Consider the following 24,566-nt stretch of genomic DNA (forward strand, 5'->3'; position numbering starts at 1 on the left):
TCCAGCTTAATATGACCTGTTGCCTACCTGATCTGTGAGCCAAGTGTCCTGCAGTTTGCAGATCAATAGGATGATTCAGAAGGCTTGGGTAGACAGAGGTGCAACATTAGTTAACTGACCATACAGCAGTCACAAAATCTTCATTTTGGCACATGCTAAAATTCAGCCCGGAAGAAAGGCCAAATATATATACAGGACTAGATTCTATAAATGGTGCCTAAAAAATCAGTGTCAAAAATATAGGGCTTAGCGCTATTCTATAAACCACGCTTACAGTTAGGCGTGGTTCATAGAATAGCGCTTAGCGCCGGGAACCACGACTTCATTTAGGCGTGACCATTTACACCAAAGAAATCAACACGTAAATTATGTGTGAATCCTGCTAATTCTAGAACACTGCACATAAATTTCAGGCACTCTCCCACCCTGCCCATGCCCCTCCCATGGCCACACCCCTATTAGGATCTGCACACTAAGATTTATACGCACCCGTTTATAGAACGCACCTAAAAAGATGCGCGTGTAAATTGTAATGATTGTCAATTAGTGCCAATAATTGCTTGTTATTGCCCAATTATCGGCACTGATTGGCTCGCTGTTAGTCAAGTTGCATGCGCAAATTGGATACGTGTCCGAATTTGTGTGCGCAACTCGAAGCGCCACATATAGAATCCGGGGGACAGTGTTTAAGTCTTTATTTGGTGCCAGTGGAATGATTGAATTCCTTTAAGACGGGCAGGAGAAGACATGACCAATACCTACATTTTAAAAAATTAATGTTGCGATAATCCTGTAAAACTCACCGCACAGCAATGTTTTGTGAATGTGAAAACTACAGCTAATTTTACAAAACTTTGACAAAGGGGTAAATATCAAAACATCTCATAGAAAAAGCAGCTGGAAAGGTCATATTCATTGATTGCTCCAAAGACCTCAGTATACATGAGATTCTTTCTGATTGAGGAGATGCTGGCGTGCTGTAGAGCTTGTGGCACTTCGGATCACTTCCATCCACCTGAGGAGAGAGTGAGAGGAACAGAACGATTGGAAGAGAGGTTGACCAGTCATCTGGCAGAAACCAATGCAATATGGAGGGGTGTATGCCCTTTACAGTCCTATTTTTCAAGCAAGTCTTGGAGTACACCTCCAGACAAATTGTTTTTCAGAATATTCACAATTAATATGAATAAAATAGATGTGCATGTACTTCATGCATATTCATTGTAGGTATCCTGATAATCAGGCTTTTAGGGGGGTAATCTGAGAGTATCACTTTACATGATTTACAACAGAAACACTGGAAAGTTAGGAGAGATTTCATTTCTTCTGTAAATTTGCAAATGAGCTTTCATGTCACTTTTTTCCTATTTCTGTCTATATGTTGTCTATATATTGTTTATAGTTTGTTATTTTTATTCCGACTTTATCCAAGGTGGATTCCAACAAAAAACTTACATAATCATAAACACACAAACATACATAAAACTATAATACATTAACCCATAAATATTCAAAAATAGTAAATAGCATCATCCCAGATCAGGATAATCAGGTCATAGTTTTAAATGCAGCAATATTACTGTCCATTCCCCACTTCCACATAGGCCAACCAAAAGAGTTAGCTCTTTAATTGCCTCTTGCAGTGCCTTTCAACTTTTTAAGCAGCAGACAATTGGTTCCAGTCTCTGGGACCAACCACAGAGAAAGCAATTTTCCTTGTGTCCTCATATCTGAACTGCTGCAACTCAGGAACCACAATATTTAATGAATTTTCAGATCTTAATGATTGCACGGGAACATAGGGTTGTGAAATTCTTTGTAAATAAAATGAAGAAACAGGGTGCAAAGTTAAATGAACTAGCAGTAAAACCTTAAACCTAATCTGAAAAGCAACTGGGAGCCAGAGTAATTTAATAAGGTGTGGAGAAATGTGTTTGAAGATCCAATAAAAGGCATGCTGCTGAATTCTGAACAATCTGCAGAGAGTGAATATTCTACACCACTCTTTGCCTATTTTCTTAAAAAACAGACAGGGGTTCAAAGATAACCCAAAAGAAGGGTCACTTAATGCAAGTTTAAAAAGAAAATCCCATTCTGATTCCTGGTCTCTCTGGTAATGTGATTTCATGATTGACCCCTTCTCTGCCTTTTCACTTAAAACGCAAAGGAGAAGCTTTTGAGAAGGATAGAAATTCTTAATACACAACTACATATTTTACTTTGACAGAGAAGTAACTTAGTAGAGTACTGGGCTGACAACCTGGTTCAATTCAGTTCAATGTAGGTCTTATATACCACTAATATTCCCTGTTTAGGGTTCAGTGCAGTTTACAACATTAGTGGGACAACAGTTACAGATTTATAAGTAAGACTTTGGGTGAATACATTCTTATTGGTTAGATATAGTGTTATAAAGCGTTAAATGGTATGATTATAATCTCTGTTAAATTAGATATTTCTAAAAGCTCGTTTGGGATCGATGATCGGCAAGTATTATATTGCAGTCTTTGGGAAGAAGAAAGTTTTTAGCTTCTTCTGGAAGCTGAGGTAGTTGTTCTCCAGTGGCGTACCAAGGGGGGGGGGGGCGGTCCGCTCCGGGTGCACGCCGCTGGGGGGGTGCCGCAGCGCGCGCCTGTCTGCTCCCAGTTCGCTACGCTCGCTAAATTCTCTTGTTTGCTGCAGCAGCTCCCTCCTTCTGCCCCGGAACAGGTTACTTCCTGTTCCGGGGCAGAGGGAGGGAGCTGCAGTGAACAAGAGAATTTAGCGAGCGTAGCGAACTGGGAGCAGACAGGCGTGCGCTGCGGCACCCCCCCCCCCCAGCGGCGTGCACCCGGGGGGGGGGTGTCATTTTGCGGGGGGGGGGGGGGGGGGGGGGCACATCGGCGATCCACCCCGGGTGCCGTCGAGGGTAGGAACGCCACTGTTGTTCTCTGCTCTGATAGTCAGAGGGAGTGAGTTCCATAATGGGATCCCTGCCACTGAGAAGAGCGAGTTAAAGATCTACTGAGATCGGACTCCCTTGTGAAACGGTGGGGCTAGGATCAATTGTTCTTTTAGTCTGTTGGAGTGAACAGTGCAAATAAATGAGATGTTGATCAGCACCTTGAAGAATCTGAAAGATTAGGCAGGCAACTTTGAACTTAGTTCTTTCAGCTATTGGTAACCAGTGTAGTTTTGTAAGGTAAAGTGAAATGCTAGTTATCTATTCAGTTTGAAAATTAATCTTGCTGTTGTGTTCTGTATGATTTGTAGTTTTTTTTTTAAATGTTTGCTCTTAATGCCAAGAAATAGGACATTGCAGTAGTCCAGGTGCGGTAAGATAAGCATTTATACCAGTAGCGCAAAGGCTTTTTGATCAAAGAGTGACCTGATTAGACAAAGTTGTCTCATTTTAAACATTGTTTTCTTCTATAGTTGGTTGATATGGGGTGTGAATGATAGGGAGGAGTCAAGGATGACACCAAGCACTCTGGCTTCTGATTCAATTGGGAAGGTGATGTGTTGGGTAGTGTTATTGAAGTTGGGACCTCAGCTCCTTGATTTCTGAACCAGAGAATCATTGTTTTTTGGGTGTTCAATTTCAGTTTGTTTGCCAGGGCCCAGGTCTGAATGGTATGCATCTCAATTGTTGCTGGTCAGGTTGGATCTTGGTGTGAGAATGTCAGAGGTAGAAGTAGCATGATGTCGTCCATGTATGATAGTATATAGAGCTAAGAGAGGACATGAAGAAGTTGAACAAGATAGGGAAGAGTGGGGACCATTGAGGAACCCCACATTTCGGAATCCAGTGTTTTGGAAAGGTTTTTGTTTTGTTTCACTGAGTAGCTTCGGTTTGAGAGGAATTTGTTGAACCATTTGAGGACTGATCCGGTTATTCCAATCTGATTCAGATGTTCCAGTAGCGTTTTGTGATCCACCGCGTTGAACGCCACTGAGATATCGAACTGAAGTAGTAGAACTTGATCCCCTTTGCATAGGTCTTTTAGTACTAAGAGCAGGGTTTCAGTGTTGTGTGTGGCTCTGAATCCAAATTGGGACTGGTGTAATGTGGAGAATGTGTCCAGATATTTGGAGAATTGTTTACTGACATATGATTTAAACATTTTTGTGAACAGTGGTATACTCGCCACTGAGCGATAATTTGCTGCAGAGGCTGTGTCTAACCTTGAACCCTTTAATAGTGGTGTGAGGATGATTTTGCTCATGTCTGAGGGAAGAGAGCCAGAACCTAGTAGCCCATTAAGGCAGTCTGTTAGCCATTGAACCACCTCTGTTGGGGTGGTTTGGATCAAGAATTCTGGACAATGGTCTAGGAAGCAAAGTGAGAACAAGCATTTTAGAAGTAGTGATTTTACGTCTTCAGTTGATAGTGATTGGAAGAATTCCCATAGTTGGTTTGCTTTAATTCTCTGACTTGAATCTAAGGGAGATTAGGTGGGGAGAGGGATCTTGGGGTGATAGTATCTGAGGACCTGAAGGCGACGAAACAGTGCGACAAGGCGGTGGCAGTAGCTAGAAGATTGCTAGGCTGTATAGAGAGAGGAGTGACCAGCAGAAGAAAGGAGGTTTTAATGCCCCCGTATAAGACGCTGGTGAGGCCCCACCTGGAGTATTGTGTTCAGTTTTGGAGGCCGTATCTTGCGAAGGATGTTAAAAAAATGGAAGCGGTGCAAAGAAAAGCTACGAGGATGGTATGGGATTTACGTTCCAAGACGTATGAAGAGAGGCTTGCTGACCTGAACATGTACACCCTGGAGGAAAGGAGGAACAGGGGTGATATGATACAGACGTTCAAATATTTGAAAGGTATTAATCCGCAAACGAATCTTTTCAGGAGATGGGAAGGCGGTAGAACGAGAGGACATGAAATGAGATTGAAGGGGGGCAGACTCAGGAAAGATGTCAGGAAGTATTTTTTCACGGACAGGGTGGTGGACGCTTGGAATGCCCTCCCGCGGGAGGTGGTGGAGATGAAAACGGTAACGGAGTTCAAACATGCGTGGGATATGCATAGAGGAATCCTGTGCAGAAGGAATGGATCCTCAGAAGCTTAGCTGAAATTGGGTGGCGGAGCAGTTGGGGTGAAGAGGGGGTGGTGGTTGGGAGGCGAGGATAGGGGAGGGCAGACTTATACGGTCTGTACCAGAGCCGGTGATGGGAGGCGGGACTGGTGGTTGGGAGGCGGGAAATACAGCTGGGCAGACTTATATGGTCTGTGCCCTGAAAAGGACAGGTACAAATTCAAGGTAAGGTATACACATATGAGTTTGTCTTGGGCAGACTGGATGGACCATGCAGGTCTTTTTCTGCCGTCATCTACTATGTTACTAGGGTGGAGTTGAATCCTAAGTCATAGTCTTTTAAGTTTTTTTTCTTTTGGATTATATTTGGCTAGGTCAACTCTAAATTGATTGACCTTGCTTTCGAAGTAGTCAGCTAGATCATGAGTGGAGGGACATGTTTACTGCTCTTTATCAGGAGAGTGGATATAGGTTGGGTTCCTAACTAAGGTGAATAGTTTATTATTGTCCAGGGTATCTTGGCCCACTAGTATTTTTGCTTGGAGTCAGTTACTTTTTGTTTGTAGTGGCGAAAGGAGCGTTTCCATTTGGATCTGTCATCAGTAGCTTCACTTTTTATCCATTTCTTTTCGAGGTTTCTACATTTTTGTTTTAGTTGTGAAAGCTCTTTTGAGAACCAGGATGCTTTTCGAGTTGCTTTGACCTTTTTGGTAGTAATTGGTGCTATTTTATCCAAGGCTGACTTTGGTGTCCCAGTCTGATTTTACAAATTCTTGCGTGGGGCTTTTAAGGGTAAGAGTTTTTTAGCTCGTTTTAGAAGCTGAATTCATCAATTTTTCCTCTGGTGGTTATTAGCTTAACAGGGTGATGGTTCAGGTGGTTGGATAGGCAGATATTAATGGTAAAGTCCAGTTGGAAGTGATCGGACCATGGTATAGGCTTCCATGTGGAAGATCCAATCAGGTTGGTGGGATAGGAAGTAAGGAAACCTTAACTTCCAGAAATCACTAAAGACCAATCTGTTCAAAAAGGCATACCCTACTGACTCAACTTAAGTGCGTGAATCCTGCAACACAACGAAACCAAAGCACGTAATGAACACTATATAACTCTCCTTTCCTACGATTCTATAATATGTCTAACACATGAATCTCATTCGACCATAACATCACTTTGTATTTGTTTCTTCATCGGAGGTGGTTAACGCCTCACGGTACTATGTAAGCCACATTGAGCCTGAATAAAGGTAGGAAAATGTGGGGAACAAATGTAACAAATAAATAAAAGTACGGCCTTGCTCATGGGTTGGACCTCTCCCATGTATAGTGAGTTCAGTTGTTCTCAAGAATGATTTAAAGTTATGAACATTGGTATCTGCATCATTCTCTAGGTGTAGGTTTAGATCTCCCAGGATAACTACTCTGGGAAATTGAGACCTAGAGGGGCATAATCGAATGGGGACAACCATCTCTAAGGGCATCCATCTCTAAGGACATTTCGGGTGAAGGAGCGAAACAAGATGGGCGTCCAGCTTTCCTTTTGATAATACGGTCGGAGACGCCCTAATCTCAACATTTAGGTTGACCTTAGAGATGGTTGTCCTTAGGTCGTCCTTAGAGATGGTCGTCCCCGTTTTACGGCCATAATGGAAACCAAGGATGACCATCTCAAAAACGACCAAATCCAAGCCCTTTGGTCATGGGAGGAGCCAGCATTCGTAGTGCACTGGTCCCCCTCACATGTCAGGACACCAACCGGGCACCCTAGGGGGCACTGCAGTGAATTTCACAAATTGCACCCAGGTGCATAGCTCCCTTACCTTGGGTGCTGAGCCCTCAAAACCCCCTTAAAACCCACTCCCCACAACTGTACACCACTACCATAGCCCTCAGGGATGAAAGGGGCCACCTACATGTGGGTACAGTGGGTTTCGGGTGGGTTTTGGAGGGCTCACATTTACCACCACAAGTGTAACAGGTGGGGGGGGGGGGGGATGGGCCTGGCTCCGCCTGCCTGAAGTGCACTGCACCCACTAAAAACTGCTCCAGGGACCTGCATTCTGCTGTGATGGAGCTGGGTATGACATTTGAGGCTGGCATAGAGGCTGGAAAAAAAGTTTTTTAATTTTTTTTTTGGGTGGGAGGGGGTTGGTGACCACTGGGGGAGTAAGGGGAGGTCATCCCCCATTACCTCTGGTGGTCATCTGGTCAGTTCGGGCACCTTTTCGAGGCTTGGTCGTGAAAACAAAAGGGACCAAGTAAAGTCGACCAAATGCCCTTCTTTTTTCCATTATCGGCCGACACCCATCTCTTAACCATGCCCCCATCCCGCCTTCGCTACACTGCCAACATGCCCCTGTGAACTTCGCTCGTCCCTGCGACGGAAAGCTATTGAGGACGCAAACAATCTGCTTTTGATTATGCCAATTTGGGCGACCTCGGGAGAAGGACGTCCATCTCCCGATTTGTGTCAGAAGATGGGCGTCCGTCCCTTTCGAAAATAAGCTAGATAGCGGACAAAATGACCTCCAATATGGTAGGTTCAGCCTTAGTCCAGGCATCTGGTGGACGGTAGATAAGAAGTAGAGCAATCAGACTGGATCCTTTGGAGTTGTCATGGAGATTGCATAGCATGTATTCCAGTTCTGGGAACACCCCTGTACTAACTAATGATATGTGTAGAAAGCTCTTATAAATGAGTGCCGGACCGCCTCCTTTTTTTGTTTAGTCTTGGAGAATGGAGAATGTCATATCCCGTTGGGTATAGGTGAGGTAGTATTGAGCTGTTGATTTCTGTGAGCCATGTTTTGGAGATAAACAAAAAGCCTAGATTGGATGATTCTAATAATTCCCTTATTAATAAGGTCTTGTTCACCATGGATCTTGCATTGATATAGATTGCTGGTTCAGGATTTGGATGGACCATGTGATCTGAGCACGAGGGTTGTTTGTTCAAGTTCAAAAGAGATCATGTTTTGGGTTGAGAACTGGGCTTGGTGAGCGGGCTATGGACAGTTGCAGGCATGGAGCTCTATGATCAGGTGTTGGAGCTCTCTAAAAGGTGTCTGTTAGTGGGTCTTGGTTGTTTACGGATATTGGGTTTTCCGGGTAAGTCACAGGTTACTGGAATTTGATTAGTGCCGGTGCCTTCAGGTTGCCCATCAAGAAGCCAAAGAGGGCTAAGCAGAGTATTAGAGGCCACTTTATTGTGGGGATGAAAAGGGGAAAAGTCATGCAGGAGCGTGATTTGGTCAGTCTCTCACTTATTATGTTTCGTCCAGGCGGTGTAAATTAGTCATTCAGGAGGCTGTTGTTCCTTTTCCTGCTTTTTTTTTCCAAATCCCACTGCTGTTTCTTGTGATTCTTGGGTCAAGTCACTCAATCTTCCATTGGCTTAGGTACAAACTTAGGGGTATTTTTATTAAAGTGCGGTAAATTTTGAACTTACTGCATTTATTAATGTTATAATTACCATGCATTAAGAGCAAAGCCTGTGCAGTAAATGCAGGGGGCGTGACCAGCATCTGCCCTGCATTTACCACACACAAGGGGCATAGCTACAGGTGGGACTAGGTGGGCCTTTCTCGGCACAGGCCCACTCATTTGGTTGTCCTCCTCCAATCGCTGCACTGGGAGTGCAAGGCACAGCCTCCTGCCTAATTTTTTAAAAGTGCGTGTCCGGGTTGGGAACGGCCGCTCTAGCGCCATGCTGCAACACTGCTATTGACGTGCTGTATTCACTGACAGTCTCACTTTCATGACGCCTGCCTTGCTCCCCAGTGCCTCCGCAGCGTGCACGGATACCAGTGCCACACAGAAAAATCTGCCTCCAGTGCCATGGCTCAAGCTAAATGGGTCACCCTCATGTGCCACAGTGCCAGGCTGCCAGCAGTAGCTGGAGAAGCTATTGGGCCGTCACTTCGCCCTGCCCCTTGCTCGATCTGCCTTCGGTTGAGCCCATCAGGCCTCTGCACTCCACCGCGGCACCAGATAGACACAAAGCCAGCACAGGGAGTGCACTGCAGTGCTCTTTGAGCCTGCACCTGGCCAGGTAAAACAAATGTTCTGTTTTGTTTTAAATATCTACAGTATAATGCTGGTTATGGACTTCTGGGTGGGAGTGGGCTCTTCACTGCCTAGGAGGAAAAAAGGTATATTTAATCATTATATATACCTTTTTTCCCCCTAGGCAGTGACCCTCACCAGGAACCCACCAACAATAAAATTTTAACGTTGGGTTCCTGGGTGGGGGTGGGCTCAGTGCCAAGTTTAAAATTAAAAAAAAAAAAGTTGTATATTTGTTCATGTTGGTGGGTTTTTGGGTGGGGATGGTCTCTCAGTGCGCTCAGGTTTATTATTTTTTCGATATTTAATGTAGGTGGGATGTTGGTGTGCTTCAGGGTGGGTGGGTGAGTGGAGGGGAGATTGGGAAGGGCAGAGGAGATGCCAGACTATGGGGGGGGGGGGGGGGGGGGGGGGGGGATAGGTAGGGAGTAGGACAGGGCTGATGCCTAGCTACAGGATGGATGGTGGGGAAGGCCTGATGCTGGGCTATGGGGATGGAAGGGGAGTAAGGAAGGAAAAGGCTGATGCCAGGCTACGGGGATGGATTGGGTGGGGGGAGGGAAGGGCCGATGCCGAATTACAGGGCAATTTCTAATTTTTGGTCTTTTATTCTGTCACTGATGAGGGTTGGTTTTTGTTCTGCATGTGACCGAGCAAATGAGAGATTCTACTGGAATGTGGTTTGTGTGGGGATCTACGAGTCTGACTTATTTGGCTTTTCCAACGGGATTCGCATTACTGTTGTGTATATTCACTGCTTTTTAAAGGTACTGTTATTGGTATTCATGTTCAGAATTGGTGTTAAGGTTTGCGATACAGTCTCTAAGAAGCTTCTTTGCAGGATTTAGTGTTATTTCACAAAATACCTGGCGGTGAAGGGATTCTATGTTGCTATTATTGAGGTGCTACCAGAATTTGAATACATTTTTCTTATGGAAAGCTGCAAGAGGAAACATTCTAGTTATGTTATGTATGCTACAGATTCCACAGTAGGTGGAAAAAAATCTTGATGTTGATAGTAGGATTTTTCTTATTTCATCAGTAAGAAATCTGGGGCTTTGCTTCATGTGGTTTTTGACGTGTTGAAGAATAGCCAAAGATGAACATTTTTGAAAAATATAAAGTATTTACCTGTTTTAGTTAATCAGTCATTTATTTTTGCTATAAAGCAAAGTTTGACGGATATATGCCATTGGTGTAATTATATTGCAGGATCCTGTCACATATGTTGAGATGTTTGCCATTATAGTAGACTTATATCTGGTCAAGTTTAAGATATAGGATAATGTAACTATATGTATCGTTTTTTTTCCTTTTAAGTATGTATGTGGTTTATGTTGATGCAGGGCAGCTACTGAGCAGAGAAATCCATCATCAAGTGCACTGTAAGGCATTATTTTTTTGCATCCCAAGAAACACTACTCATACCTGTATACATAGTGCCCACCCATATTAGCTCTGGCCCACCCAAAAATTCAGGTCTGGCTACACCACTGCCACACAGGGTAGAGAGTCACCACAAAGGTACCACATTACATGTACTGCCTGATAGCATGGGAATACCCATGCTATCAGGCACTCCATGTAACACAATGTGGGCCCACTGGAAATTAAAAAAAAAAAAAAAAAAAGGGAAGCCGGCACGGTAGCAGCACACCCTTCTCCTCCACATCCCTCACCCTATGTCACAACCCCTCCCAATCCTTTCCTCCCTGAGGCTATGCCCTGCCCCCAGCATCAATTCCCTGCCCTTCCAGACCCCTATCCCAGGGGCGCAGCCAGATAGCAGATTTTGGGTGGGCCTAGGCAAGACGTGGGTGGGCACCAAATGCTCTCTCCCCCACCCCCAAAAAATATCTCAGCTGATGGGAAAATGCTTCTCTGCAGTCTCCACCTTGGTAGTCTGCAGCAGGCATGCGCTGAAAACTGAGCATGTGAAGGTGCCAGTATTGTGGAGAGCAGCATTTTCATTACCATGTGGTACTGTTGGATGGGCCTGAGCCCTAAGTGGGTGGGCCCCAGCCCACCGGTAGCTACGCCACTGCCCTATCCTCCACTCAACCCCTTCCCAGGACTTACCCAGGGCCTCCTTGGTAGTTCAGGGAGACCCAGGAGGCACCCTTAAATGGAAGGATGACCCCTAGCAATAGTATCACAAGATTACAACTAGGGATCAGCGGCACCATTTTGGATGACAGTGCAAACCCGGGCTGCAGTGGAAGGTGACAGCTGCCACCTGGGTCCCTTTTAAATACCAATAAGGCCCCAGGTATGTCCATTGGAGGAGTTAGGAGGAGGGTAGAGGTCTGCAGGGGCAGGAGAGTTTATGTCAGTGCAGGGAGAAGTTGTAATGTGTGTGTAGGGGGAGTTGAATCAGGAGGGTTTTAATGAGGCCAAGTGGGGATCTGGAGGGAGCTGTGCTGTTGGGGTGAATCAGAAGTGCCGAGGGCTGTGCTGCTGCAGCACTTGCCGACCTATCAGCTGCTGCGCCATGGAACTGCTGGTTGCGCAGCGGCACTTACTGCCTCCTCTTGAAGTAGTGGTACGTTCGGCTGCACTATCAGCAGTTGGGACAGCTAGAGCACAGTATGGACCAATATGCCAGTTGTCATAGCTGGCCACACCTCCTCTCACCCCTGCCATGCCCAGACCTGGCCCACTCCCGCGTTAGGCAGCTAAGCAGCATTTATATTGCAAAGACCCCCGGTTTTAGGGAAGTAGACAGTAGTGCCGGCTTAGTGAATGGGCCCCTTAGATTGTAAGCTCTCCAGGGACAGGGAAAATACCTAGTGCTTCTGAATGTAACTGTCCCGTCCGTGGCCGTGACAACCCTCAGACTTACCCTGTTTCTGGGAGTCAGTGTCTGTGCTGGCTTCTGCTTGTCTCTGTGTCTGTGTCTGTCTTAGGTTCTCTCTGGCTCTGTGTGCTGATTGCCTTACTGAACCTCACCTGTGTGGGCTTTGCCTCTTCCAAGATGGCTGCCGCCTCCTCCTCTTTGCCAGTATCCAAGATGGCTCCCGCTGTTCCTTCCTATGGGCTGACTGCTCTGAGTGTCAAGCCTCTGTTTGGTCACAAGGTGATTGCTGCAGCTGTAGCTCTGGTGTTGAGGGCTTTATTAATCACTTGGAGACTACAGTCCTGGCCTTTGCATCTCATCTCATCTCATCTAAAGGTCCTGGTGTATAGAGTGCCCTGTACACAGTTTCAGTGTTTGCTCTGAGTGAGTTTCTATGTTTGTGTATACTAGCTAGCTTAGGCACCGGGTGGCTTGTAGCCTGTGTATAGCTTTGCTAGTGTTCTATGTTTGTTCAGACTAGCTAGCTTAGGCACCGTGTGGCTTGTAGCCTGTGTATAGCTTTGCTAGTGTTCTATGTGTATTCAGACTAGCTAGCTTAGGCACCGTTTGGCTTGTAGCCTGTGCATAGCTCTGCTAGTTCTCTGTGTTTGTTCCCAGTGCATGACTAGCTAGCTTAGGCACCGTCTGGCTTGTAGCCTGTGCATAGCTCTGCTAGTTCTCTGTGTCGGTTTCCAGCGCATGACTAGTTAGCTTAGGCACCGTCTGGCTTGTAGCCTGTGCATAGCTCTGCTAGTTCTCTGTGCTTGTTCCTAGTGTTAGACTGGCCGCCCTTGCTAGTCACTATCCCAAGACTGTGTTTGTTCCTAGTGTTAGACTGGCCGCCCTTGCTAGTCACTATCCCAAGACTGTGTTTGTTCCTAGTGTTAGACTGGCCGCCCTTGCTAGTCACTATCCCAAGACTGTGTTTGTTCCTAGTGTTAGACTGGCCGCCCTTGCTAGTCACTATCCCAAGACTGTGTTTGTTCCTAGTGTTAGACTGGCCGCCCTTGCTAGTCACTATCCCAAGACTGTGTTTGTTCCTAGTGTTAGACTGGCCGCCCTTGCTAGTCACTATCCCAAGACTGTGTTTGTTCCTAGTGTTAGACTGGCCGCCCTTGCTAGTCACTATCCCAAGACTGTGTTTGTTCCTAGTGTTAGGCTAGCCGCCCTTGCTAGCCACTATCCCAAGACTGTGTTTGTTCCTAGTGTTAGACTAGCCGTCCTGCTAGCCACCTCCGGAGACAGTGTTGCATCTCCTGCTAGCCGTCCTGCTAGCCCTCCTGCGGAGACAGTGACTTCAGCTAGCCGTCCTGCTAGCCACCTCCAGAGACAGTGTTGCATCTCCTGCTAGCCGTCCTGCTAGCCCTCCTGCGGAGACAGTGACTTCAGCTAGCCGTCCTGCTAGCCACCTCCAGAGACAGTGTTGCATCTCCTGCTAGCCGTCTTGCTAGCCCTCCTGCGGACAGTGACTTCAGCTAGCCGTCCTGCTAGCCACCTCCAGAGACAGTGTTGAATCCTGCCGACTGCCAGAACCCGGACAGACCCTGCTTGTCTGCCTTGCCTTCGCCTAGGGGCCAGGGGGCACCCCTGGACCTTTATTCCTGCTGTTCCTGTAAGTCCTACCGGCTGCCAGAACCTGAGGGCTCAACCCGAGGGGGAAGGCAGTCAAGTGTAGGTGAAGCCTAGTTCCAGGGTGTTCCAGTTCCGCGGGTTCCGCTCCAGTGTGTTCCAGTCCAGCGGGTTTCACCCCTGTATGTTTCAGTCCAGTGGGGCCACTCCAGTGTGTCCAGTCCAGTGGGCCCCACTCCAGTGCGCACCCGTCCGGTGCGTTCCAGTTCCGAGTGTTCCGGTGTAGAACTCCAGTCCGGAGTTCCGGTCCAGTCTTATCTCCTCTCTACCTGGAAGGTGATTTTGCCTAAAGGACTCACAAACCCCGCGCTTCCGGGGAAGAAGCCTGAAGGTATGCCAAGGTCCTCGAGAGCGCGGCAAGCGCGAGAGACGCGACAGTAACTCACCTTGAGCTACTACTGAAAAAGTGTGAGCTAAATCCACATGCATAAATAAAGGTCTTTGGAAAGTGACATTACTAATTTTGTATCGATTGGGTGCTTATGTAATTTCTATATAAAGACTTGGTGTGGTCAAGTTAACAGAATAAATTATTTAAACAGTGATATTAGTGTCTTGTTCTGGAAGAGGTAACTCATATGATTATGTTTCTTCCCTACCCCAACAGCCTAATGCTTTTCATTTGAGCCCATGTCTAGTGACTTGGTCAAGGTCATACAATGAATGGCAGAGCACAGAATCAAACCAGAGTTTCCAGGTTTCAAGCTCTGAGTACTTGGAATGTAGCAATTCGCAAAAGCACTAGTACGGACTGCATGCATTCAGTTTTATTAGTGTGCCTTAAATTTAGTGCTGGATATAAAACAAGGATGCAGATCATATAAAAGGCAGTCTTTAATAAAGTAAAATGCTCCCAGGTTAACAATCATCTGTGCACAGAAGATTGTTAACTTGGGAGCATTTTACTTTATTAAAATGTTAAAAAATAAACTGAATTTTACTTCTTTACATCCCTTAAAGCATTTATGGTTAGGAAATTTGTTAAGTGCCATACAATTAGTTATTGTTTTTAGGGAGGCACAAGGATTATCTGCAGCAAATCTGGGCTGATAGAGCTCTCTGATCGGTCCAGATGTTTATCAGAAGGCATATAACTGCAGCAAAGCCTGGCAATGAGCTTCATTGTTCTTGAAAGTTTCAGATTTTGCTTGGAATGAGGTGTAAGATACAAGTAGTATTGAAGAATATCAAAGTACTTGTGGGGTCTGAAGCATTTTGATAAATAGATGTATTTCAAAAAATGTATCAAAACAACTTTTAATGTAATTTCAAATTCTACCTTTTCACTTGTCTCAATTCACCTTCTATAAGAAGCAAGAGTATCTTAATTGACATACATTTTTGTAAGTTATTTTGTAAATTTTATAATGGAATTTCATGTTCAGATTATTCTAATAATTCAAATACACTGTTGGCAATTTACTATTTTGGGCTTCCAGCTCACCAGATTCAGCCTCAAGTGGGCTATGGTGAAGCGCGTTCACACCACCTCGAGTGAATTCCTTCAAAAAGATGGTAAATAAATCCTAACAACTAACTAAATAAATTTGTAGCATTTTTCTTCATTTTATAGCCACTCACCTCCTATCTAGTCCCACTATGACAGTGGCAGTATTTGGCCAGGGCCACACTGAAACCTGGGATACATATTAGAGAGTTGCATGGGGACAGAAATCTAACCCGTTCTCGACCATCCCAGCTACCTGTCCCCACCCATCGCCTCTGCACTCTTACCCGTCCCCACCCATCCCCACTGTAATCTTACTGGTTCCCACCCATCCCCGCAAGAATTTAACCCATCCTCACCCATCCCCACAATTTAGTGGTACCTAAAGAAAACTTCTGGTCGGCTCTGTCTCTCTCTGGGTTCGAGCCACAGTAATGCAGGCAAGGAAGGAAGCTGGAGCTTGGAACACTCTGGTGCACACATGTAAGACTCATCTCTTATTTGCTGGCACTGTGTGCTGAGAGGTCACCACATGCATACAGCAGTTGGTCAGGTGACCTCTGATGCTCATGACTGTGTCAGAGCAGAGACCTGCACATCTGCCTGGGAGCAGAGTGGATTAATAGAAGACTTTCCAAATCTGTGCGAGGAGGAGGAGGCACTCAAAGAACTTGGTACTTGGTAGGTGAGAGGCTGGCGCAGGTGCAGTTTACACTTCCACGGAAACCCTGCAGGAACTGCTTCCGTCCTCACGGGAACCCCACAGAATCTGCTTCCGTCTCCACAGGAACCCCACAGCTCTGGAAGAAATTCCCGTGAACCCTGTTCCCATGCAGGTCTCTAATACATACAACCTGAGTCTTAAGAACATAAGTATTGCCATACTGGGACAGACCAAAGGTCCATCAAGCCCAATATCCTGTTTCCAACAGTGACCAAGTCAGGTCTTAGGTATTGCTACTTTGTGACCTGAGACTCCACTCCACCAGGAGCTGTAAATGCCAGCTCTGAAGCATCTCCAGCCCTAGCCACAAGAGTTTCCTATACTGGACTGGTACAATATAGCCCAATTGCTACTGCAAATATGTTTCCTGATACAGATTTGCTAGGTGGACCAAGCTCTAAACCCCAAAGGGAAAGCTGATATAGGAGCAGTATTTATATAGCAAAGACCCCAATGGTTCATGACTATGCACCACCAAAAGCAGTTTTCAAGAAGTCTATTTCCTAATTATTTAGCTGCATGACCTAAATAAAAACGTATTTGTTTTCATTGATTTTTCCCTACATCCACCCCCCTGCTGGAGAGTGTCTGGTAATGCAGCCTGGTTAGCAAGGTTAGAAAAAGGTTAAAAGCAAGATTTTATTTCTTTTTGCTTTACTTTTTTTTTCCCTTTCTTAGATATTGGTTGTTTACTCCACTGTTTCCCAAGTCTGGCCCTGGAGTACCCCTTGCCAATCAGTATTTCAGGATATCTACAATGAATATGCATGAAGGAGAATTGTATATAATGGAGACAGTGCATGCAAATCAAGTTCATGCATATTTATTGTTTGGATAGCTTCCTAAAAGAAAAGTACATAAGCCATTATTAAAATGGACTTGTGAAAATCCATTGCTTATTTCTGGGATAAGCAGCATAAAATATATTGTACCATTTTGGGATCTTGCCAGGTATTTGTGACCTGGTTTGGCCACTGTTCGAAACAGGATACTGGGCTTGATGGACCTTTGGTCTTTCCCAATATGGCAACACTTATGTATGATATCCTAAAAACCTGACTGGCAAGGGGTACTCCAGGACCGGGAATGGAAAACACTGGGTTACTCTGAGTGAATGATGTTCTCTTTCCTATTTGTTATGGCGTTCCTTTTTATTAATCGCTCTGATTTGTAAAAAGAGTGATTTATTAAGCCAAATAATCATAAACAGGGCCCGGCATGAGAGCAGCTGTGCTGTTTTAAAAATGTTCTGGAAAAACAGCAGTTGAACATGAGAAGACATGCAAGATTTGGTGAGAAAGATAAACTACCACCAGAACTTATGCATAAATTATTTATATAAAAGTAATGTATTCGTTTGTTTCATGACAAACTTGTTACCTGGTGATTTTTGTGAACAAGTACAAGGAGTCAATAGCATGCAATCCACTATGTGTGTAATTTCATAAGTACCTTTCAAATGTGTATTCACTTTCTGCCCTGAAGTAATACACATGGGACTTGAAGTGAAGCTTGAAGACATAATCTTTGTGTATGTTCTCAGATTCAGAAGGGATAGTAAGTGAATAACCCAGCAAAGGAAGGCTCGCTAGAGGATGATTGTCCTAGAATACAACAGAGATTCTCTTAGCATATACTAGTACAAAGCAATACTACAGAACAGAAAACTATTTGACAGTTTCAGAAGAAATGAATGTTTTGACCATCTAACTGCATTTGAATAGTTCAGGTTAAGAACTGACTAGTGCAAAAGGCCGGACACAGCACACTAAGGGGTCCTTTTACCAAACTGCAATAAAAAGTGGCCTCAGCATGTCCTTACGCAGGTCATCCCCACACGCTAAGGCCATTTTTATCGCTGGGGTAAAATGGACGATTCTTCCATTTGCCCTATTGACCATGCATTAATTTCCCCATTAGAACGTAAGCCCCCTACCGCCACCTATTATGTAGGCAGTAAGGGCTCATGCACTAACCATGCGCTAATCGGTTAGTGGGCGGCAATTGTAGCTGCACTAATGATTGTGCAGATTACACCCACTCTCCACCTCCAGACCCATGTGCACATCCAAAAGCTACCATTGGATGCCTCAGTGCGCCTTGTGGTAAGTCATTTTTTGCTGTGGTAACCACGCATTAGTGCTTACCACAGCCTAGTATAAGGACCCTTTAAAGATGTAGGAGGTTATTTAAGAATAGTTTATGTGGCATATAAACATGTATAAAACACATACACATGATTTACAATGTTGTAGGGAGTGTTTCCCAAGTCCAGTCCTGGAGTACCCCTTGATTGTCAGGTTTTCAAGATATCCACAATGACTATGCATAACTTGATTTGCATACACCACCTCAAAATTATATGCAAATCTCTTTCATGCATACTCAATGTAGATATCCTGAAAATCTGACTGGCAAGGGGTACGTCAGGACCGGACTTGGGAAATACTGCTGTAGGGCACACAGATTCAAAAGGCGAGGTGTGTGTTCTCAAGCTATCGAGCCAATTAGAGCAAAAAATTGGCTTTTTAAGAAGCAAGTATTGGCACTAATTAGATTTGATAGTTACAAGCCTAAATTTTACGTGCGGCCCCAAAACAAAGGGCACAGAAATGGGAGGGTCATGGGCGTTTCAGGGCAGAACGTAGGTGTGGTTTTGAGTTATTTGTGTAATTGGGGCACTATATGTAAAGTTAGGTATGGGTATTTGCACCACGTTTTCATTGGTTCAAATAGCAGCACTAAAAAGCATTACCAAAAGCCATGAAAACCTCGTACGACCACCTACACTTCTGGAGAACACTAAAAACTTATCTTTTTAAAAAGGCATACCCTACCAACCCAACAAATGCCTGATCTCTGCAACACAATAACACTAGAATTCAAAATGCACAAAACACAACTCTCCCACTGTTCAACAACCTCATGTCCCACATGAACTATATATCATCTCAACATCACTCTGTATTTGTAAATACCGGAGACTGCAAACGCAGCTCCGGTACGATTTAAGCCACATTGAGCCTGCAAATAGGTGGGAAAATGTGGGATACAAATGCAACAAATAAAATAAATAAATAAATTTACACATGACCCCAGCGCCTAAGCTCTATTCTATAACCTGCGCCTAACTTTAAGCGGACTTATAGAATAATGCTTTTTTGGCACTGATTTTTTGGGCGCCATATACAGTATTCACCCCTAATTGTACACTTAGGTCTAAGGGCCCTGTTTACAAAGGCGTGCTACCATTTTTAGCATGCACTAACTGTGTAGATGCGCATAATATTCCTATGGACATCTACACAGTTAGCGCATGCTAAAACCGCTAGAGCGCCTTTGTAAACAGGGCCCTAAATATTCTTTATTTTTGCATTCTTTTCCCTACCCCCATTACCTGATGCGATTTGTAGAAAAAAAGACAAAAATTTGTAAACACCACCCACAGCTTCTGCCACCCATTGCTGTTTTTGAACTTTCTCAGCAGGTTTCCAGATAACTGATTCTGAAATGAAGAGAACAAAGAGGGCACAATTTAAAAAAAAATTACAAAATAAAAAACTTATCGAAATATCACACAATATGAACACACAAAACAGAGAGCACAAGATGAATGACAAGGCCAAAGCTTTAACAAAAAAGAAATTGGGAACTTTTAATAATGGGCCTACGAGCTCCCTTGACCATGGTAGACTTTCAGAGATCCTTCCTTTCTTTTTTGGGTGAGGCCAGATCATTAGTGATTTTTACAGTGAAAGTACTGTGCTGTTACCTTGTAAATGCAGAAAACTTTCTGTTGGACTGCACTGCTTAGCACGTTGTATTGCTCATTGTGATTTAGCTCCACACTGGTTAAGTTAGTCTCTCAGCTATAGCCAAGTATGTAAATCAGGGGTGTAGCCAGACTTCGGCGGGAGGGGGGTCCAGAGCCCAAGGTGAGGGGGCACATTTTAGCCCCCCCCCACCACCACCACCAACTTTGATTCCCCCCCTGCCGACGACCCTCTCGACCCCCCCTGCCTCCAACCCTCCCCCACCGCCACCATCGCCTACCTTTGCTGGTGGGGGACCCCAACCCCCGCCAGCCGAGGTCCTCTTCCGGCGCAAGGCTTTGTTCTGTTTCTGTGAGTCTGACATCCTGCATGTTGTAAGTGCAGGACATCAGACTCACAGAAACAGAACGAAGCCTTGCACTGGAAGAAGAGGACCTCGGCTGGTGGGGGGTTGGGGTCCCCCGCCAGCAAAGGTAGGTGACGGCAACGGAGGGCTGGCAGTGTGTGTGTGGGGGGGGGAGGGGTCGAGAGGGTCGTCGGCAGGGGGGTCCAGGGCAAAATCTATGGGCGCCCAGGCCCCCATGGCCCCACTTAGCTACACCACTGATGTAAATATGTTTCTACCATGTATAGAAAAAAAAGTATGATACCAATGCTGTAGTGCAATTAGTTATGAGGTATAACTAATTATGTACTGCCATCTAGTGCATCAATTATTTTAGATAATTTATATAGCGCTTTCAATGGGTTATTATTTAGGCTATTAATTTAATTTCTTATATACTAGCCTATTTAGCCCAGAATATAAGAAATCAGATACATAAAACAAAATGCAGATCTGTAGTATCATTCAAATGTGAGAAATTAACTTTTTAAATATCTAATGTTTTCTTTTTGACTTCTGCATTAATACATACTTCTCTAGACATTTACAAAGTGCAAAAAGCTATTATTTGGTTTAAATCTCCTACTTGCTAGAATTTTGCTAATAAACAAATAGAAAAACCCATCAAGAATGGCTACACTGAGTACTGACCAAAGCTTAAAAACCGCACGTCCATTTTCGGCCCCCCCCAAAAAGGCTTTTTTTGCAGGTGCTGAAAAAATGGACCTGCGCATATCTAATGCACATGCCTTCAACATCACGAATATAACATCCAGTCCCGTCTCCTGTATTCAATATTATTGAAAACCTCTTTGATCTCTAGCCCTGGGTGGGTGCCCTCCCCAAACTTCCTGGTGGTCTAGTGGGGCAGGAAAGATCCCACTCCTTCCTGCCAGCTGTGCTGCCGCTGATGTGCTGCTCGCTCCTGCCTCCCGCTTTGTCTTTAAAATGGTTGCCGAGAGAGCTTGAAGTCTCAGTTGGCAGCCATTTTAAAGACAAAGTGAGAGGTAGGAGCAAGCAGCAGCATCAGTGGCAGCTGGCAGCTCAGCGGGCAGGAAAGAGTGAGGATCTTTCCTGCTTGCCCCAATAGACTACCAGTACTGAGGCATGTTTGGGGAGGATGGCAACTGAAGGCGACACTGAGGCTGACGCTAGTAGTGCACAGGATCCCTCCCCATTCCGAGTGGGGATTCCCCAATCCCCATGATACGTAGTTCTCGATGGGCCCCTGTTCCTCCGCTCCGGCTCCCTCCCCCTCCTGCCCTGTAACCTGACTCACAATTAGACTGTCTGGCACTGATGTGCTGCCGGTGTGCACTACTGCACACTTTCTTCTCCTCTCTGGTGCCGGGTCCCTGATGATCTGCTCTCTGATAGTCAGAGAGCTCAGCAGATCATGAGGCGGGGAGTGAGGACCCGTGGCGCCACCAGCCAACAACATGATCATTTTGCGTAGTGAGAGAGTCGCTGGGACTGTCTGGACGGGTGTGGGAGTTGGCCTCGGGACGGGGTCAGTGCCAAGTATTTAAAGCTGGCTAGATCCCACCTCCTTCGCCATCCTATTGGTCAAATTTGACCAATAGGATTGGCGAAGGGAAAGATACAACAACCAGTGGGCCCCTGCAGGAAAACAGTTCAACAAATCGATACTCGCGGCTTTTGCATTTTTCCCGTGAGGGCTTGCATGAAACCGTCCAATTGCTGAGCCAAGGACACACCCACTAATATTTCCCTACTCAGAAAGCTCCTCCCACTTTCTTCACAGCCTCAGTTGCCATGTAGAAGAGGAATTGATAAATTTTTTGTCAGCTTGCTCTGGTCTCACAAATATGACATCATCAAAGAGTGCCAGAAAATCAAACAGATCAAAATGCCAGTCTGCTTAAAACACACAAATTATACTGTTATCAAAACCCAATCCATAGATGGGGTTGCATGTATGTGGTTCAACGACAAGGAGCAACTCTTGCAGTACAAGAGCAAGCCACAGTGACCACACTCTGAATGGAGAAAGCACTGTGATAGTACACATAAGGCTCTCAAAAAGCCTGGTGGCAGCAAGACACTACATAGAAACACATCAGAAAGAGAGAGCAGCTGCCACCAGAGTGCAGTGCTTACTGAAGAAAAAGAAGGCTGAAACCACCTAGCAGCTCTTTAGAATCAGAATTTCAGGGGTAATTTTATTAAGGGTTTTTCTGTGTGTAAAGACCTTGTATAAACTTAGCAAACAGTAAATGCACAAATAAATACATATGCTAACAGGCTTAATATGTACTTATACACATACTGATTTTAAGTATTGCTGGGAGAACAGTTTGGGTAAAGCATGGGTGAAGTTGCAACATACAAGTCTGCTTCAGGACGGAAGTAACTGTGTCCGTTGGCACTTATATGCTATCTGTTCTGGTTCTGAGTGCTTATTTTATTTTGAAGGTACATAGGTTGCCTTTAATAGAACAGGCTTAAAATAATTGCCTTTCAGGACTCTTCACTTAGGCATCCTGTTATAAGATCAGCCTATAAGGGAGAAGCTGCTGCAGTAGAACAACCAGGAGCATCCACTGTGCTAATTACTAATTAACGGAGTCAGTGCTGTTAAGATTCAGCAGGAAGGCGATGGCTTTAAAAAGCACCTAGCAAGGAAGAAAGGAATGATAGAGGAGAAGGGAAGAAAAAGAGGTGACAGGGTACATTGGAAGGGAGAGAACACAGGAAGAAACAGAGGAGCTGGTAAAGGGGAAAGAGAAGAGGAGAGAAAGTTAAAAAGAGAGCACTAGAGAGGAGTCAGAGGTAAAACCCAGGAGGAAAGTTAAAAAGAAGAAAAAGACAAACCCCCTCAATATTCAGCTGGTGGTGGTCAGCATTTTTTAAAATACTGATCGTCGACAGCTAAATTATCCCCCAATATTTAGCGCCGGGCCATGTCCAGGCACCGGCACTGAATACAGTGAAATAATTTGGGACAGGCAAGCTGTCGGAGGTTATGCTGGCACCCGATAACCTGGGGCTCCTCCCCTGTGCCACCCCTGACCTGCCCACTTTTTGTTCGAGCGGTCTCAGGGGATATTCAGTGCATTGTCTGGTGAAGTGCCGCTGAATATCCCCAGTTAGGCTGTGAGAAGATATTTAAGCGGGCAGGAGAGGCTCCTGCCCGCTTAAACCACTTTGAATATCGGCCTCCAAGAGTTATAGTCTTAGGTATTAAATACCAGTTGAGAAAGCCAGGTTTTCAGGAGATTTTTAACGCCAATGGTAACATGTTCCAGAGTTCTGGTGCTATGTATGAAAATGGTGTCTCTCTAGTAATGTCCAAATGTATAACAGAGGGAAGAGGAAGACATAATAATGCTTGCTGAGAGGAGTGGAGAGTATGTGACGAATGATATGCCTGTATTACATTGAAAATGTAATGAAGAGCAGGGGATTGTAAACCTTTATATACCAGTTTAAATTGGAATATATGCAGAGATGGGTAACCAATGTTTAGCTCTGAGGAGAGGTATCACATGATCAAACTTGTGTGAGTTATGTAGGAGTTTAACTGCGGTGGACCGTACAAGTTGAAGTCCTGTAAGAAATGTTAATGGAAGACCTGAAAAGAGAGAGTTACAGAACTGTAAATGAGTGATAACCAGAGACAAGATAAGTGAGTGAATGCAGAGTCCAGGGAGAAAGGGTTCATATGACCGAATACGTTAAAGAGCAAAAAAAGAGGCTTGTAGAACTTTAGTATGCTGCTTAAAAGTTAATTTATGACCAAACATGACTCAAGGTATTCTTTAAAAATAAGAGAATGAAAATAAGAGAATGACCTTGAAGAACAGGAGGTGAAAAAAAAGGGTTAGAAAAAACTACAGACTCTGATTTAGTGATGTTTAAAGATAACTTATGAGTCTCCAACCATTTAGAAGCCTGTTCAAGACAATATTACGAGGGCTAATGTTGGTAGAGTTGAGTGGAAAAGCAAATAAAATTTGAATGTCATCTGCGTAATAGTAAGGACTATAACCACATGATTGAATTAAAATAATAAGTGGAGAAATGAAAAGGTTGAAAAGAAAGAGAGCCAAAGTAGAACATTCAGGAACCCTGGAAGTATAAAGGTATTTTTTGGAAAACTTAGTGCCAGAAAAATTTGAAATGAGTGACCAGAAAGATAAGACGTGAACCAAGAGAGTACTGTACCCAAGATACCTACAGAGGAAAGGTGGTGAAGAAGTTGTGATCAATCATATCGAGATCTAGAGAAACAACTAAAACAGAAGATTTTTGATCTTGCGAAACACGTACTTCATCTTGAAATGCTATGAGCAAGGTTTCAACATTATGAGACTTCCTAAAACCAGCCTGCCTAGAATGAAGAGCAAGAATCTTGTCTGAGAGTGACATAAGATGAGTTAAAACTACATTTTGTAAAAGCTTACAGAGAAGAGGGGGCAAATTGGAAATGGGACGGTAATTAATGGAATAGTAGGATCAAGGGAAGTTTTTTTTTTTTTTTTAATTTATTTATTTATTTATATTTTAATCAAATTAAACAAATTGTTACATTTGAACAGGCAATACAGAGAAAAACAATATTATATGAGAAACAATATTCCTTCCCATATCAGGCAAAATTATTCAAAGGGAAAACAATTTAGTCTTCTTTAGACCACAACAAAGGAGGGGGAGGTCTACCAAA

The 24,566-nt window shown here is 44.5% G+C and overlaps 1 protein-coding gene across 1 annotated transcript in view; it reads right to left on the reverse strand.

Moving 5' to 3' along the window:
- Nucleotides 1-290: 290 nt before the first annotated feature.
- FARP1 (FERM, ARH/RhoGEF and pleckstrin domain protein 1) overlaps nt 291-24,566 on the reverse strand; it is a 424,664-nt gene continuing 400,388 nt past the window's right edge. Inside the window, 3 exon segments of the mRNA XM_030201356.1 lie at nt 291-1,015; nt 17,174-17,325; nt 19,119-19,226. Coding sequence (XP_030057216.1) covers nt 934-1,015; nt 17,174-17,325; nt 19,119-19,226 — 342 coding nt within the window. The 3' untranslated portion in view covers nt 291-933.

The sequence above is a fragment of the Microcaecilia unicolor genome, chromosome 4, assembly GCF_901765095.1.
Source record: "Microcaecilia unicolor chromosome 4, aMicUni1.1, whole genome shotgun sequence".
NCBI lineage: Eukaryota > Metazoa > Chordata > Amphibia > Gymnophiona > Siphonopidae > Microcaecilia > Microcaecilia unicolor.